Genomic DNA, 14,105 nt, shown 5'->3' with positions numbered 1-14,105 from the left:
CTTCCATGCTGTGGCAAACACAGTGTCATGTGATCCCACAGTATTGAAAACACAGCACATTCTAGAGCTCATCTCTGCCAGGGCACTTATCCTGCTGCAAGAGGCTGTTCTCTCTAATGTCTTACTTGCTAGGCACATAATAGGTATTCATGAGTAGGAACTGAGTAACAAGCACTGTGTGAGGTAGTGGAACCACTAAGCATTATTTCAATGCAACCGTAACAAAAGCCTAGCGAAAGAGGCTGGTGGTTTAAAGATGGCTGCAAATGTTTTGACACTACTTTCATTGAGAAGCTGGATCTGTTTCCCTTCTCCTTGAAGCTGGGTGGCTCATGATTGTTTCAACCCGCAAAATATGGCAGAGATGACACTATACCAGAGACAGGTCAAGCCCATTAGGAGGATCAACAGCTTCTGTCTTAGTACCTTGGAACCCCAAATCACAGAGAATGATGACTGTCCTGTTCAGAAGATCACGTGGTGCAGCCCTGAGACACCAGGAAGGGGAAATAGTCCCCACAGTCAGGAGCAGACATATGAGTGGTGCTGTCTTGGGTCCCTCAGCCCATTCCATTTGCTAGCTCAACTGACCCCCATTCATATCACATGGAGCACAGGAGCCACCAGAGATCTTCCTGACTTCCCGACTCACACTGTAAAGAACAACCAGCTGCATGTTTAAACCACTAAGTTTGGACTCATTTGTAAAGCAGCCACAGGTAATGGGAACCAGAAGCAACTGTTTTCAGGGGTGAAAAAGCATAAGGTCTAGGTCCACAGCCAGTGAACATGAAGGCTGGAGTCTGAGTAGAGCAGGCGGTTGACCCTAAAGCCTGTGGTTCTGAACAATGTGCAGTGGTGAATGAGCATTTATTGCCTGCTCAGAACTCCGGGCCACACTTCCGCAAAGCAGAGAAAGGATAGACCCTCCTCTCTTCCTTCACTCCTCTGGTGAATAGGGACTCATAAAAGTGCTTTCTCAATGATTTGTTTCTTCATAGAGCTGACATGGGGAAGCAGAGACTTACAAAGAGACAGGAAATAGCTCTTATGATGTGGCTTTTAAATGCTGGGCACTCGATGTGTGTTTCTTACATTTATTTCTTCCCTACCTCTTTGAAAACATGAATTTTTAATCCCAATCTACAAATAGAGAAGTCGAGGCTCAGGGATGTTGAGGGACTTAATCAGCCAGAGGCGTGTCCAATCTACAGTCTACAGGCCACACGTGGGTAAAGATAGGTATGAATGAGGCCTCGCACAAAATCATAACCTTACCTAGAACATTATGGGATTTGTGTGTATGTATGATTTATTTTTGTAATTCACTTGTGTGGTTCCCAAATGTGAATTTTGTAGATACTTCATGTTGCCATGTCAAAAGGTTGGACAGGCTTAAAAGCCTAGGCAAGAACAGAGGCACATCTGACTTAAAAACCTCACACTCCTTCCCAGTTGCTCAGCTGATGATTCCGCCAGCCAGACTTGACACTGGTCTCCCTTAACTTCACCTGTGAGCCTGGTGCCACCAACCAGGTAAGGTCAAAACTAGTATGCAAAATTCTGATGGTGTTATCCACCAGAGTCGGTACTGCTCTTAGTCTGCGGTCATTCTTAGATGCCTAGAACTCTGCAATCACACAGGAAGCCTTTCTCAACTATTCAGCTGGGCTAGGCTAGATCAAGAAGTGAGGACGAGGGAGACTCTGGTGGAGGTAGGCAAAGGTATGTGCAGAGGCCTGAAAGAGCTTAGAGTGGGAGATGCTGATGAATACATGTGCATAATAGACTGAATACTAAATATCTACCACTGAATAATATATATCATAATATGTAATGTATCTATCTATGTAGATGTATGTGTGCATACGGATGTATGTATAAAAAGGTGTATGTGAGTGTATACGTTCCTATTAGCAATATTTACCTTTTGGTGGCTGATTTAGGTGACTGGCTTTCCTTCTTGCTTATTTCATTTACTAGCTGTTCTACAATGGACGTTAGCTATTTGAGTAATGAGGACAGCACAATTCCATGCAATCTGAGCAATGGAGACGGGAGGATGGAAGATCAGCAAGGCAGATAGATGACTTCTGGCTGATGGGGAGGGGAGGTGAGCTGCGACCATCTTTGTACCACACATTGACCATCAGGAAATCTCTCTTGCTGCCCTCTTCCACTTCTCTTTCCCCTGAGAAACCTAGAGACTCAAAGGAGGAAGTCCTACTTTGCTCCCAAGTGGGAAGAATGAACATCCAAGGAGAAGGGATGGGGGCCGTGGTCCATGCAGAGAACCAGGACATTGATTATTCAGCCACGTGCCACTCAATAAGCACTGGAAAGAATGGAGACCTGAGAGCTACCCTCGGAGAGAAGACAGATGATTACCCCTCTTGTAATGGATGAGGGCAGGGAGGCACAGGGGGAGAAGTCACATAGGGTTTTATAGGACGCTAACAGAAATAGTAGTAATTAAGAGACTGGAGTGGGTGATGGCTGGATCATATCTCTGAGAAACTTGGGTTTGGAAAAATGACTCCATGAGAATAAAATGGGGCAAAAAGATGCTTAATTTCTTGTAGACTCCATGAGTTCAATCTACGAACACCCCAGTTACATGTCAGAGCCAGGTGGATCCACTTGCAGGCTCACTTCACTTCCTAAAGGGTGGTGGCATGACTGTACTCCTCACAAAAAACCAGAATTTTGGGAAGGGAAAAACCTATGTGTGCCATTACTTTAAGAGGTAGGATAGAAGTGGAAGAGGCTTTGCCAGTCCACCCTGGGGCTTGGGGGGTAGAGAGAGGCCATGCCAAAAGTGCTGGGCTCAGACGGTGGGGTTATAGATAAATCAAATTCTCCACTTTTTATCTTTTTACATTTTCTTGAGTTGCATGGTTCTTATAATCAAACACACACACACACACACACACACACACACACACACACACACACAGATCCCATTTTGGAAAAACAATGGCTAAGTATAAGGAAGGTGGAAGGTGGTAAGAATCACTGACTAAAGTCTAAAGTCTCTGAACTGAGGTAAATGTCCCACAGTACTCCTGGAAGAAAGGGGTGACCCGGAGAAGGAGAATGTGCTGCAGGGGAACAGGAACGGACAGGAAGTCAGGTGAACTAGATCCAAATTCTAGCTGTGTATTAACGTCCTGTGTCACCTGGGCTAGTGATAGATTCACTGATTCTTAGTTTCCAGAACTCCTGAATGGGGAGTGTCGTATGAAAATCCACTTCCTCAAGGTAAAAGGATTACATGATATCATAATATGAAAACCTTTGTTACCAGTGCTTGAGGACTATTAGTGGGTGCAGATGGGTCAGGAAAGCAGGAAAGGAGAAGGGGAGGGGAAGCTAACCTTCAGAGAACCCCTTCCCTAGATCAGGCAAGCCTGATGGTAGACATAAGGCAGTGGAATAATGCACAAGTCTGAGTTGAGGACCCAGCCAAAGCAGAACTGAGCCTGCCCTGCCATATATTTGGGCCTGCTTCCTTTGCATACCTTCTTGCTCACTTTTGCAATAGCCTTGCCCAATCAGCTTCAGTGCCATTGTGTGGACAAGGGAGGTGAGGCATGGGGGTCTAGCAACATGACCAAGGTCATACCTTTAGTAAGCAGCAGGCTAGCCTGGACCTCATGTCTGGTAGATTCTAAAGTCCCAGCCTCCCATAGCCCCTTCCTTCTACCATCAGAGAATTGCATCCCAAGGTTGTGCACCTGACCCCACCTTCTCTGAATAGATAGAAGGTGGAGACATAGTTCCTTCCTTCTAGGCCACCAATAGACCGTAGGCCCTAGATGGCCTATGCCTTGGCCACCAAAGCCACCCATGACCTCCCAGCCTCTGCCCACTGGGACCCACCTGGTCTCCAGCGGGATGTTGCTGTTGAGTAGCCAGTTGTCCTGGGCATGAGCTGGCTCCTGAGCGCTGCCAGCTGGGGCCTCCCCAGAAAGTGAGTGGTCTGTGGGTGCTGGGCTGGGGTTGCTCCTCGGGGTGAAGTTGCCCCTGTTCAAGGAGTTGATGGAGGCCGCGTGGTGCTGGTTGGGGGTGTGGGCGTGGGAGAGCGGTGGTGGAGGTGTCCGGAGCCGAGGGTGGTTCTGCAGGCCGCTGGGATGATCTAGGGCACAAGCAGGCATGATCAGTGGGCCACTGGCTGGACCCTGCTCCTGGGCTCGAAAGCAGCTATAGATGGCTGAATAAGACTTCAGGGGCAAGAACAAATATGTTAGGCACTAGCAAGTTACTCTGATCAATGCATTCAATCAATATGTAGACAATGAGTTCCTTCTATCCTGTGTGTAGATTGGGGCAATAAACAAAATAAAATTCTTGCCCCCCACCCCCTGACAGTGAACTTAAACTTCAGGAGAGAAAAAATAAATAAGATTGCCCATGTCAGCAGAACCTCCCAAACAGGTGGCTTCCTCACCTGGGAGTGAGTGTGTTGAGATGTAAGTTCTGGGTCCTGACCCAGACTTACTGAATCAAGAACTCTGAGGTAAGGCCCAGGAATCTGTCTTCTCAAAGACTCCAGGTAACTGACGGATGCTGTGATTTATCATATAGAGTGGTGAATAGTAAATAAGATAAATAAGGTAAATCAGGGTAATATTCAGTTAGCTAAGAGCTTGATAAATCTAAGAATACAGAGCCAGGATGGGGGCTGTGTCTACATATGACATGTGTACCTAGAAAGATTTAGACCTGATGGCCTCATGGAGCTGACTTTTGAGTACAGTGAACCATACTGTATCTGGGTAGTTAAAAACTACCAGGACATCATTGAGAACACACTGTGTGCCAAATACTGCTTGGAGACCTGTCTGGGTGCCAGAGAGAGAGAACAGCATTTCTTCCTATTTTATAGATGAGGAAATCGAGATACATATTCTATTTAGTCCTTTCAAGTTACCCAGAGCAACATGTATTATTATCACCAATATATAGGTGAAAAGCCTAGTTTTGGAGTGGGTAAATCAAGTCCCCAAGGAAAAGTAAAGTGCACACCGTTTGCAAATGACATTTCTGGTGGTCCCATAAAGGTGGTCAGACCTGGCACTGAATCTTTCCCCTTCACCTAAGCTACTTGCAGTATGCCTCTTCTTGCAAAGCTGAATGTTGTATGGAAATTAGAATCTAGTCTATTCCACACAACCCTGGATAAGTCAGGTAACCTCTCTGAGCCTCAGTGTTCTCATCTGCAAAATGGGAAACAAGTTTCTTCCTGGGATGAGGAAGCTACAACCATAGGGAAAGAAGTATCAAAAGAAATACTACAGAAATTCACAGAGCATCCTGTTGCATTTGTTCCTGTAGCTGACAGAGGAGACTGAGAGTCCGAGAGAGCAGGATTCAAACTGTGGTAGATCGGATGCTACTCCTTGGGTCAGCAGACAGGGCTCTGGGAACCATTGAACACCCCCATCCAGGAAACACTATCAATATATTTTTAGTGGTGGGGAATTGGGGAGGGGGTCAGGAGTTGAAGGAAAAAGAAATGGTAATCCTGAAGGAGTCACATCCTTATTCTGAGCTGCCACCTTTAGTACAAAGCCCATGCTGGGCCTGCAGACCCTCTGGACTCTGATGAGTCCCTGATTTAAACCTTACTTCTCATCATAACTTTCCACTCCAGCCACACCTCTGTCAGAGGTCAGTAGTCTGCTGAGGAGGTATTCAAGGGGTTGAAATCTCAGTATAGGTGAGGAAGGGTCCCTGGAAGGCTACTGAGTGTGGATGGAACCCCCCATCCCTCAGAAAGATGGGTGATGCTGAAGTCGTGGGTGAGCAGAGAGCTAGCAGGGATTCCCCTTGAGGAGAGGGGTGAGAACCTGGAAGTCAATGTGACCTCCTTCTGCATGGTAGAAGCTAGCAGCAGATATAGCCCCTGGGCTGCATGTCCTCCCCCAGGTAGGCTTTTCCAGCTGCTGCCTGGGGTCCAGGGCACCATAGCAGACAGAGACAGAGACTGACCCTTCACTGCACAATGGCTATCATGGGGCCAGCAGAGAAAGGTGGCCTGTCTATATCCTGCTCTAGGAGTTGCCTCCTTATGGAATTTTCTTTAGTTGATATTAATAGAGGCTGCCATGCACTTGAGCATCTTCTACGTGCTTTCACACCTTGACCTCTCTAATGCTCACCACAATCCCTAAAAAGCAGTGTTAGCATCATCCCATTTTATAAATAAAGAGGGTAAGGCTTGTAAAACAGATAAGTGTCCTTATGAAACCACAGTTTGAATTCTGTCTTCTCAAACCAATATACCTTTGTGTCTAACACAGACACTTACTCTATGGCCAAAGGCAGTAAAAATACTCTCAGGGAGGAGAGCGGTGTCAGGTCTGGGCCAGGCCAAGATGGCCTATAAGCCAACAGACTTTTGCTGTGTAGCTAAGCAAGGACACCAAACTCTGCTTCAGCAACTGTTTAGAAGCCTTGGGACATTTGTAAACTTCCAGTCCAAACCCTCCTCCCACAGATCCAGCAACCACTCATATCTCTCCATCCAGTCCAGACATGAGCCAGTTTACTGTTATATGTACACATCACCTTCAGTAAAAGCCACTTACTTATTTAAGCTTTGAAAACCTGGTTTTCCAGGAAGAGCTTTTGTTCCCTCAAAAATTCCTTGGATTTATTTGTAGTTGCCACTGAGCAGAGACTCATGCATATTATCCTAGCAATTGGGAAGCAGAGGCAGGAGGACTGCCTCAGGTGAATTTGAGGTCAGTCTGGGCTACCCAGTGAGGTCCTGTCTGAAAAAACCAAAAGTAAATAAATAAAGATTTGTAGTTGCTGGTGTCTTTGAGCATCCATTTTCTTCCACGTAGAAATTCTGATCATCAGCATCTCCTGGCTGCATCTCTCTGAACTGAGATCACATGGAGGTTCCTTCAGAGTGCTGGGCAGAGCAGCAGATCACAGAAGGGGATTGGCCTTTGGGTGTCCCATAGGTCAGAGTTCAAGTTTGGGCTCTTGCACTTAAAAGTTGCGACCCTGGGACTGGTAAGATGGCTCAGTGGGTGAGGGTGCTTGCCATCAAGCCTGATGACCTATGTTTGTTTCTAAAACCCACATAGTATAAGGAGACAATAGACTCCAGCAAATTACCCTCTGATCATCACAGTCCTAAGTAAGCATACACAAGCGCACACATACACATCACACATACACTACATAAGTAAATATAAAAAAAAAATTAACGTAACATTAAAAAGAAAAAGTTGTGATCTCAATTAAATTACTTAACTTCTTTAGTTGTACTTTTCTGGATTTCTTTCTAGAGACAATGTCCACCCTATAAGGTTGTGATAAGAATTAAATGAGATAATAGGTGTTAGGCTCTCAACATGATGCCTGGACTACAGCATTCTAATTATATGATATCCTGGGTTTCTCTTTCTTTCTTTCTTTCTTTCTTTCTTTCTTTCTTTCTTTCTTTCTTTCTTTCTTTCTTTCTTTCTTTCTTTCTTTCTTTCTTTCTTTCTTTCTTTTTCTGAGTTCTGGGATTGAACCCAGCATCTCATGCTTCTAGGCAAGCACTCTGCCATGTACCTACATCTTCAACCCTGAAAATGGTAACTGTTAGTCCACAGTAATGATAAAAGCATGTGAGTGAATAAACCATAAAGCATCAAATCTCACCATGGGATCATTCTTCGGCATTTAAAATAGGAGTCTCAATGCCAAAATGAGAGCAAAATGGGAAAACACCAAGCCTTTTACTATGGCTGCTGGATCCCATCTGACCAAACCACTGGCTCCTGGGAGGTGGGTTTCAGGAGGGCACCAGATGCTCCACACACAGATCAGGAAGCGATGAGACTGGCTTGTTGTGACTGACCCCAAGAGCGAGTCAGACACTGAGCACTGTAGGTCTTCAAAGAGGAAGGTTCCTTGCTGTATTAGACTAGCCTCTCAGGGCAAACAAGAGCCTTTATCAAATCTATACAATCTGTCCTGGGCTCACAGTGGGCCCTAGTGAGTCCTCTGCTGTGTGCAGGGACCAGTGGGCTCTTGGGCAAAGATGTGCTCCATCCCTGACAAGTGTCAGTTTCAGGAGGATGGCTGATTGAGAGGAACACAGAACAGAGCTCTGGGGTCTCACAGACCAGCTCCCATCTCAGCTCTGTCTCTGACAGGTGGCATGTTAGGGTAAGGCATTACTTCTCTGAGCTTCTAGCTACTAATTTCTAAAATGGATATGCATCAATAATGGCAATAAAAGGGAGACAGAGAAGATGGTCTCTTAGAGCTTGATAACAGATACACCAACATGATCATTGATTTTGAAATGCTCAAAGTCTAGTGAGATTACACCCACTAACATGAATTACGTGTCTGTATGCCATCATCGACATGCATTTAACGTGTATTGAGTACTTATTAAGTAGTAGACACTACGTGCTTTATTTACTAAATTCTATCACAGCTCTGAAAAGAGTGTGCTGTGGTTACTCCATGCAGAAAGACTAAATTTCCTACACTCACAAAACCATTAAGCAACACAGCCAGAATCTGAACTTGGGAAGGCTGAGCCTGTAACTGGGAAGCCCTCTGCTTGTGTCCATCAAGGGAGTCCTGAGAGGCCAAGTGCTCCTGTCAATGCCTGTCACATGGTGAGCACTTTACAGGAATCCACTGCTGTCATCTGTGTCAACTTGTATTCCAGCTCTGGGGCACAGAGAGAGGCTGCTTAACTCTAGCTCTTGGGTCCAGGAAGGATGCACAAGATGTGACCTGTGTCCGTGGGGCATTCTAGACAGAGGACAATGTGTGTGCAAGGGGTTAGAAGCTTAGGAGAGTGTGACTGCTGGGGGCACGTTGCTTCAGTAGTGTGGATGTGAGGGACAGTGGTTGGGGGTCAGGTAGGGACACTGGAGCAGGTCCAGATAGTAGCTGCCTAGAGGTACAAGGCTAAAGAACTTAGCCATCATTAGGAGGGTAAGAGCTGCTGCTGTGACTACCTTAGCACTAAATGAGGCTCTGGGGCTGGTGGAGGATAAGGCAGGAAGGGCGGGGTTTGGGGGCACAAGCATGCCCCAGACCAAACTCAGGGTGCCTTCCTAGGACATGGGTTCCCATGGAATAGGACATGCTCTCACACCATCACACTCATGAGAAGAAGTTATAGCTTCCTCAGCTTTGGCTCAGCCATGGGATTCAAGCCCTGAGATCTAAGGACATCAAACAGCTCCAAGAAAGGGTGCCAGGTCAGGTGCCCAGACATACCCAACTCTGCCAAACAGCAGACAGGTGTCCAAAGTTCTCCTCACTATGGAATTAATGATGACCTCAGTGTGCACTGCAGTTATTAATCAGGCCCTGAAGATCATCAGATATAAAAGATGATGGTATTTAATTATCATAAAACACAAAAACTCCAGCTGCCTGGGCATGACAACAGAAAGAGTTATTTGGCTTCCATTAAAATGCCATCGACCACCACTGACTTGGGATGGTGCTGTAGCAGCGCTGAGAGCTTAGCTAATGAACCTTGGCCTACAAGACCAATTTAGAGAAGTCAGAGAGCTCTTTGTCACCACAGCCAGCAGCAGCATCTGACGGCCTGACTTCTAATCTCAGTTCTGCCTCCTTCAAGCTGTAGAGTCGTAGACAATTTACTTAACTTGAGTTTTAACTTCATCACCTGTCAGAGGTACATGACAGTAGGTGGCAAACTGTAAAGTCCTGCACAAGAGTTAGAATTATCATTAGTGTTAAATCTCATCTGAGAGTAGATTTCAATATAACAGTAAGCCCTGGTGTGAACAGGAGGCCAGGGGTGGATTTTTGGGGTGTGTTCTCTGTCCTTTCACTTCCTTCCTGTACAAAATGCTTTCTGTTCACTTTCAGTGATGTCCCTCTAATGGTCAGCGTGCAGCGTTCTGGGTGGTATTTGGTCTGACACATTAGGAGGACTCACAGAGAGGGAAGGGCCCTGGAGGTTGGGGCAGGCCCTGCAGAGCCCTGAGGTTGAAGGATGGCTGCTTTTGTGCTCTCATTCATGTAGGACAGACCAAATACTAAGAGAGTGGAACGGGAAAATACATGCCAAAGCCTCACTATCTGATATGGTGCTTCTTACGCAGAGGAGGCCAGAAATGAGAAAAGGGTGTTTCTGAGTGTCTTAGTAGTTGCACCAGCAGAGCTGTCCAGGGAAACCGGCACACACATGCATGGTTCACCCACCCCAGGGGCCGGCAGTGCAGTTGCACTGCGAGGGTAGATAGCTGCTCTAAGACTTTACTCTGTTTCCCAGCTCCACACCATCCTTAGTTCCAGATCATTCTCTGCCCTACTGTGACTCTTGAAAACTGCATACTTGAGACCCCCTTGACCCCTGGCTTAATTTCAGTAGGTTTAGCTACTGTGAGCCCAGAAGAATGCTACAAGGCAGGCCAGCAGTCTTAAGAAGTCCCCTGTCCCCAACTCAGAGCAGCTGGCTCAGGTGATGGTTTTCAGCAGCAGCCACCTTCTTAGGCTACAAAGCATGTGGATACGGTGGTCCAAGGAAGCTTTTAGAAAGAGTAAGGGCTGGAAATGAATGCTGAAGTAGAGACTGGTTTAGATGTTTAAGGGAGAGGGAGAGGGCCTCCAGGTAGGGGGGCTGGTGTGAGTAAAGGCTGTGGCTGAAAGAGAGCCAGGATGGCATGGTGACCTGGCTGACCAGAGCAGAGATCTACTGAGGAGTCACGGAAAGATGAAGCTGGAACCCACACTCAAAAGCCCAGTCTGGAGAGTAGCTTTAGGGGTGTTCAGAGGGCTCACTCCGACTTCCAGACTTTCAAAGCCAGTGGTCATCACAAGAATAAGCCAGAACCCTCAGTACTTGGGTTCTTGTCCAGCAATGGATGCTCAGGGTCAGGGCTCAGGGTCAGGGGTGGGGTAGGGAAGGACCTGCTCTCTAAACAGAGAAAGACAGCACAGCAGTGCTCAGAGTCCATCAAAGAGAGACACAATCAACACTATTCTCTACCTCAGAGTTGAGGTAATTCACAAACAAAGCCAAGGACATCAAACCCCAATTTTTCTAAGTGTGGTGCATGATTAGCTTAGCTGGGTCTCCATTCAAATGCAAGTATAGGCTCTACCTCCCAATAGATACCACCCAAACATGGTTCTTGTGTTTGTCCCTGTCAGCAGCTAAGTTGCTGTGTGACCTTGGGTAAGGCACCGACCTGATCCAAGTCCCAGCTTCCTGGGCTGACAAACAGGAAAAGGAGGTCGTGGGAGTCATCTTTAATTATAGAATCCGAGACTGATCATGGGTGTCACATGAACCTGTGATGTTTGCTCATGAGCATCTGCTTGCAAAAGATGTGCTCAGCAAGCTGTGTATGGGATGTGCTGTGTGGCTGGGTACCAAATAAGGCTAAAGAGTGGAATGGAAGAAAGAGAAGCATGGGCTGGTCCCTCCCTCCCTCTCTGCTTCCATGCCGTTTGCGAATCTCTGTACTTGTAACTGGTACTAGATACAACGAAGTCGGCTAGACAGGGTTCCTGTTGTAAAATCAGAATAGGCTTGTTGGAAAAGGCCAGCTGAAGCCAGAGGCAGGGGGGATCTTTTCTGGGTGCATGCACTCCCTCAACTTAAAACTGTGTCTACCTTAAGGCAGAATTTGTTCTGGGAAAACTTTCCGGCTGTCAAGTGAGTTTTCCTTTCTGACACTGCCACCTTCTTAGTCTTTTCAAAAATGGTTTCACCCATAAACAGTCAGGTCAAGGCCCAAATCAACAAAGGGCCATAGTTGATAAGTAAGACAGGAAAGTGTGTGTGTGTGTGTGTGTGTGTGTGTGTGTATGTGTGTGAGATTCAGCTCAGCAGGAGTCAGGTGTGTTGGAAGAAGATACACAGTCCATGGGCAGCAAAAGCATCAGGAACAAGGGAGCTGATGGTCAGGCTGTGCTGACAGTTGGAATGGGCCTAGTGGAGGTTCCCAGATGGGAGGCCTTCTTGTACAGTAGAGGCTGCCCCTCCCCTGGGCTAATGCTTTCCCTGGCTTCCTCAGACAGGGGAAATGGGGAGGGTTTAAAGAAAGCTTGTATGTCTAAGAGTCTGTCAAGAGTATTAGGACTAGCTCTCCAGCTTCACGGCTTCTGCCCACATAGTTCCTATGCTGGGAAGTTAAATACCCCGTTACATCCCATGTAGCAGAGGATCTGAGATGAAGAAACTCTCAGCCTTTTCATTAAGTCAGTCGTGTCTTTGGATGTAATTTCCCTTGTCTGGGCCTCAATTTGTCTATCAGAAAAATGGGATCCCTCCATTGGGATCTCTGGCAGTCTCTGCTGGCCTTTGACAATCTGATTCCTGGTGGCTTCCCTTGCGCCTCTCAGGGAATGTATTAGAAAGAAGACAGCAAGTAGAGAGAAAACTCCTGCTGCCTTCAAACAGATACAACGTGAATGGATTGGCTCCATGGGGTTTTCATCAGATTAAATAAGGGCCAGGCCAGGGACTTACTAGCAGCCATACACAGTTTAACTTAAGAACTAGCAAGCAAAAAGGTTTCCTGGGCAGGCAGGGAGCTCCTTGTCACTGAAGTAGAGGATGAAATGACAACCTCCACCACTTCTCTGAACTTCCCTCTCTGCTGCTCTGCCCACGCCATCTGCTAATGCTCCTGATTTCAACACCTCTGCTGCTGCCAGGACAACACCTACCAATGAGAGCAGACATCTGGCCTGGAGATTGCCATAGCCCATCCCTCCCAATATCACAGGGGCAACCAAGTCCTCTAACTTTACCTGCCAAGCATCTACTGCAATGCCCCTGCACTGCCCCTATCTCAATGAGCTGACAGGTCCTCATCAGCTGACAGGTTGGTCTGGGCCATCATCATCCTCCATGTCCCTACCTGCCAGCTTGCCCCTGACATTCACTGGCCATCCCTCAACTGGAGTGAGTGCCTTGAAGGAAACTGAATCATGTCACTCCTTGCATTCAAGCCCATTGGTGTCCCCCACTACCCACTAGATAAGACCTCCCACTGTCTGGCCCAAGCCTCACTACTGTTGGATAGTACCCATATTCTCCATCTCCCTCTGTGAAAGGTGCCAAGGTCAACAAGCCCATCCTAGACCTCTCACAGAGCTGTTCCAGTCTATGGCTTCATATACACTGTTCTGCATGCATGGAAGGCTTATTTCCTTCTTTTCTTGACTCAGAGTAGAAGCTGCCTCCTTCCAGAAGCCTTGGCTGATGCTCCTCCATCTTTGGTTTGGTTAGAAGCTCTTCCTCAGGTTCTTTGAGTCTCAACAACCCTGTGGAATATACAGCCTATTTGAAGGAAATGGGGTCTTGATGTGCCAAGTATGTAGTATGGGGAGGTAAGATTTGAACTCAAGGCTAAATGGTGGCACACATATACCCTGTGATTCTGCTCTTGGTTTTCTTTCCCTTTTGGGCAACCTGTTACTTTCACCTAAGGGTGCCAGTGTCTCTCCCCGGAGAAAGCAGTTTCTTCAGAATTACTAATTAAAATAAAGTGGAAGGAAGGAATGGAATATGATGGATGAGAATTCACTTCCTCAGGGATGTGTCCTGGGGCACAGAGTTAGGAACACCCCCACCTTCAGCACTGGGGTCTATTTCAGCTAAGCAGCTGGTTTCCTGCAGGAGCTTTGAGAGCCAGTGTCTTTATTCTTTTTCACACTGTCCCTCATCACCAATAAAAACACAAGGAATTTAGAGCCACCTCAGTTATCAGCTGTGTTCCATGAGCAGTCTGGAGAATGTCAGGTCAAGTGTAAGGGAAGGCTCAGGGTACCCGAAGCACCCTAAACCCTCCAAGTCTCCTGAGACTCGGTGGCAGCACTTGGGTGCAGGAGCCCACAGACCGGGGCCTGCCGTGGGCCCAGAAAGAGAAGCCACGGTGCCTAATGAAACACCACTGACAGGTAGATATTATCTTCTTTCTATGAGGAAACTGAGGCTCTGCCTGGCTCTGTGTCTGACCCAGGTAGAAAAGCCCATAAACAGAGAGAAGCCAAGCTTGGGATTCAGATGCCAATCCAGGAACCACGCCAGTCTTTATAGAACTGTGTTAGAAGTCCCTTGACTCCAACTATAGCACCGT

At 46.9% G+C, this 14,105-nt stretch overlaps 1 protein-coding gene across 3 annotated transcripts in view; it reads right to left on the bottom strand.

The window, feature by feature from the left end:
* Positions 1-14,105, bottom strand: part of Tenm4 (teneurin transmembrane protein 4) — a 775,468-nt gene that overhangs the window by 243,372 nt on the left and 517,991 nt on the right. For all 3 annotated transcript variants that reach the window (XM_017800880.2, XM_017800882.2, XM_017800881.2), the window contains one exon: positions 3,883-4,138. In XM_017800880.2, coding sequence (XP_017656369.1) covers positions 3,883-4,138 — 256 coding nt within the window. The remainder of the gene's footprint in view (positions 1-3,882; positions 4,139-14,105) is intronic.

Source organism: Nannospalax galili, unplaced genomic scaffold (assembly GCF_000622305.1).
Source record: "Nannospalax galili isolate Female #2095 unplaced genomic scaffold, S.galili_v1.0 scaffold278, whole genome shotgun sequence".
Taxonomy (NCBI): domain Eukaryota; kingdom Metazoa; phylum Chordata; class Mammalia; order Rodentia; family Spalacidae; genus Nannospalax; species Nannospalax galili.
This window is presented reverse-complemented; position numbering and strand designations above follow the sequence as displayed.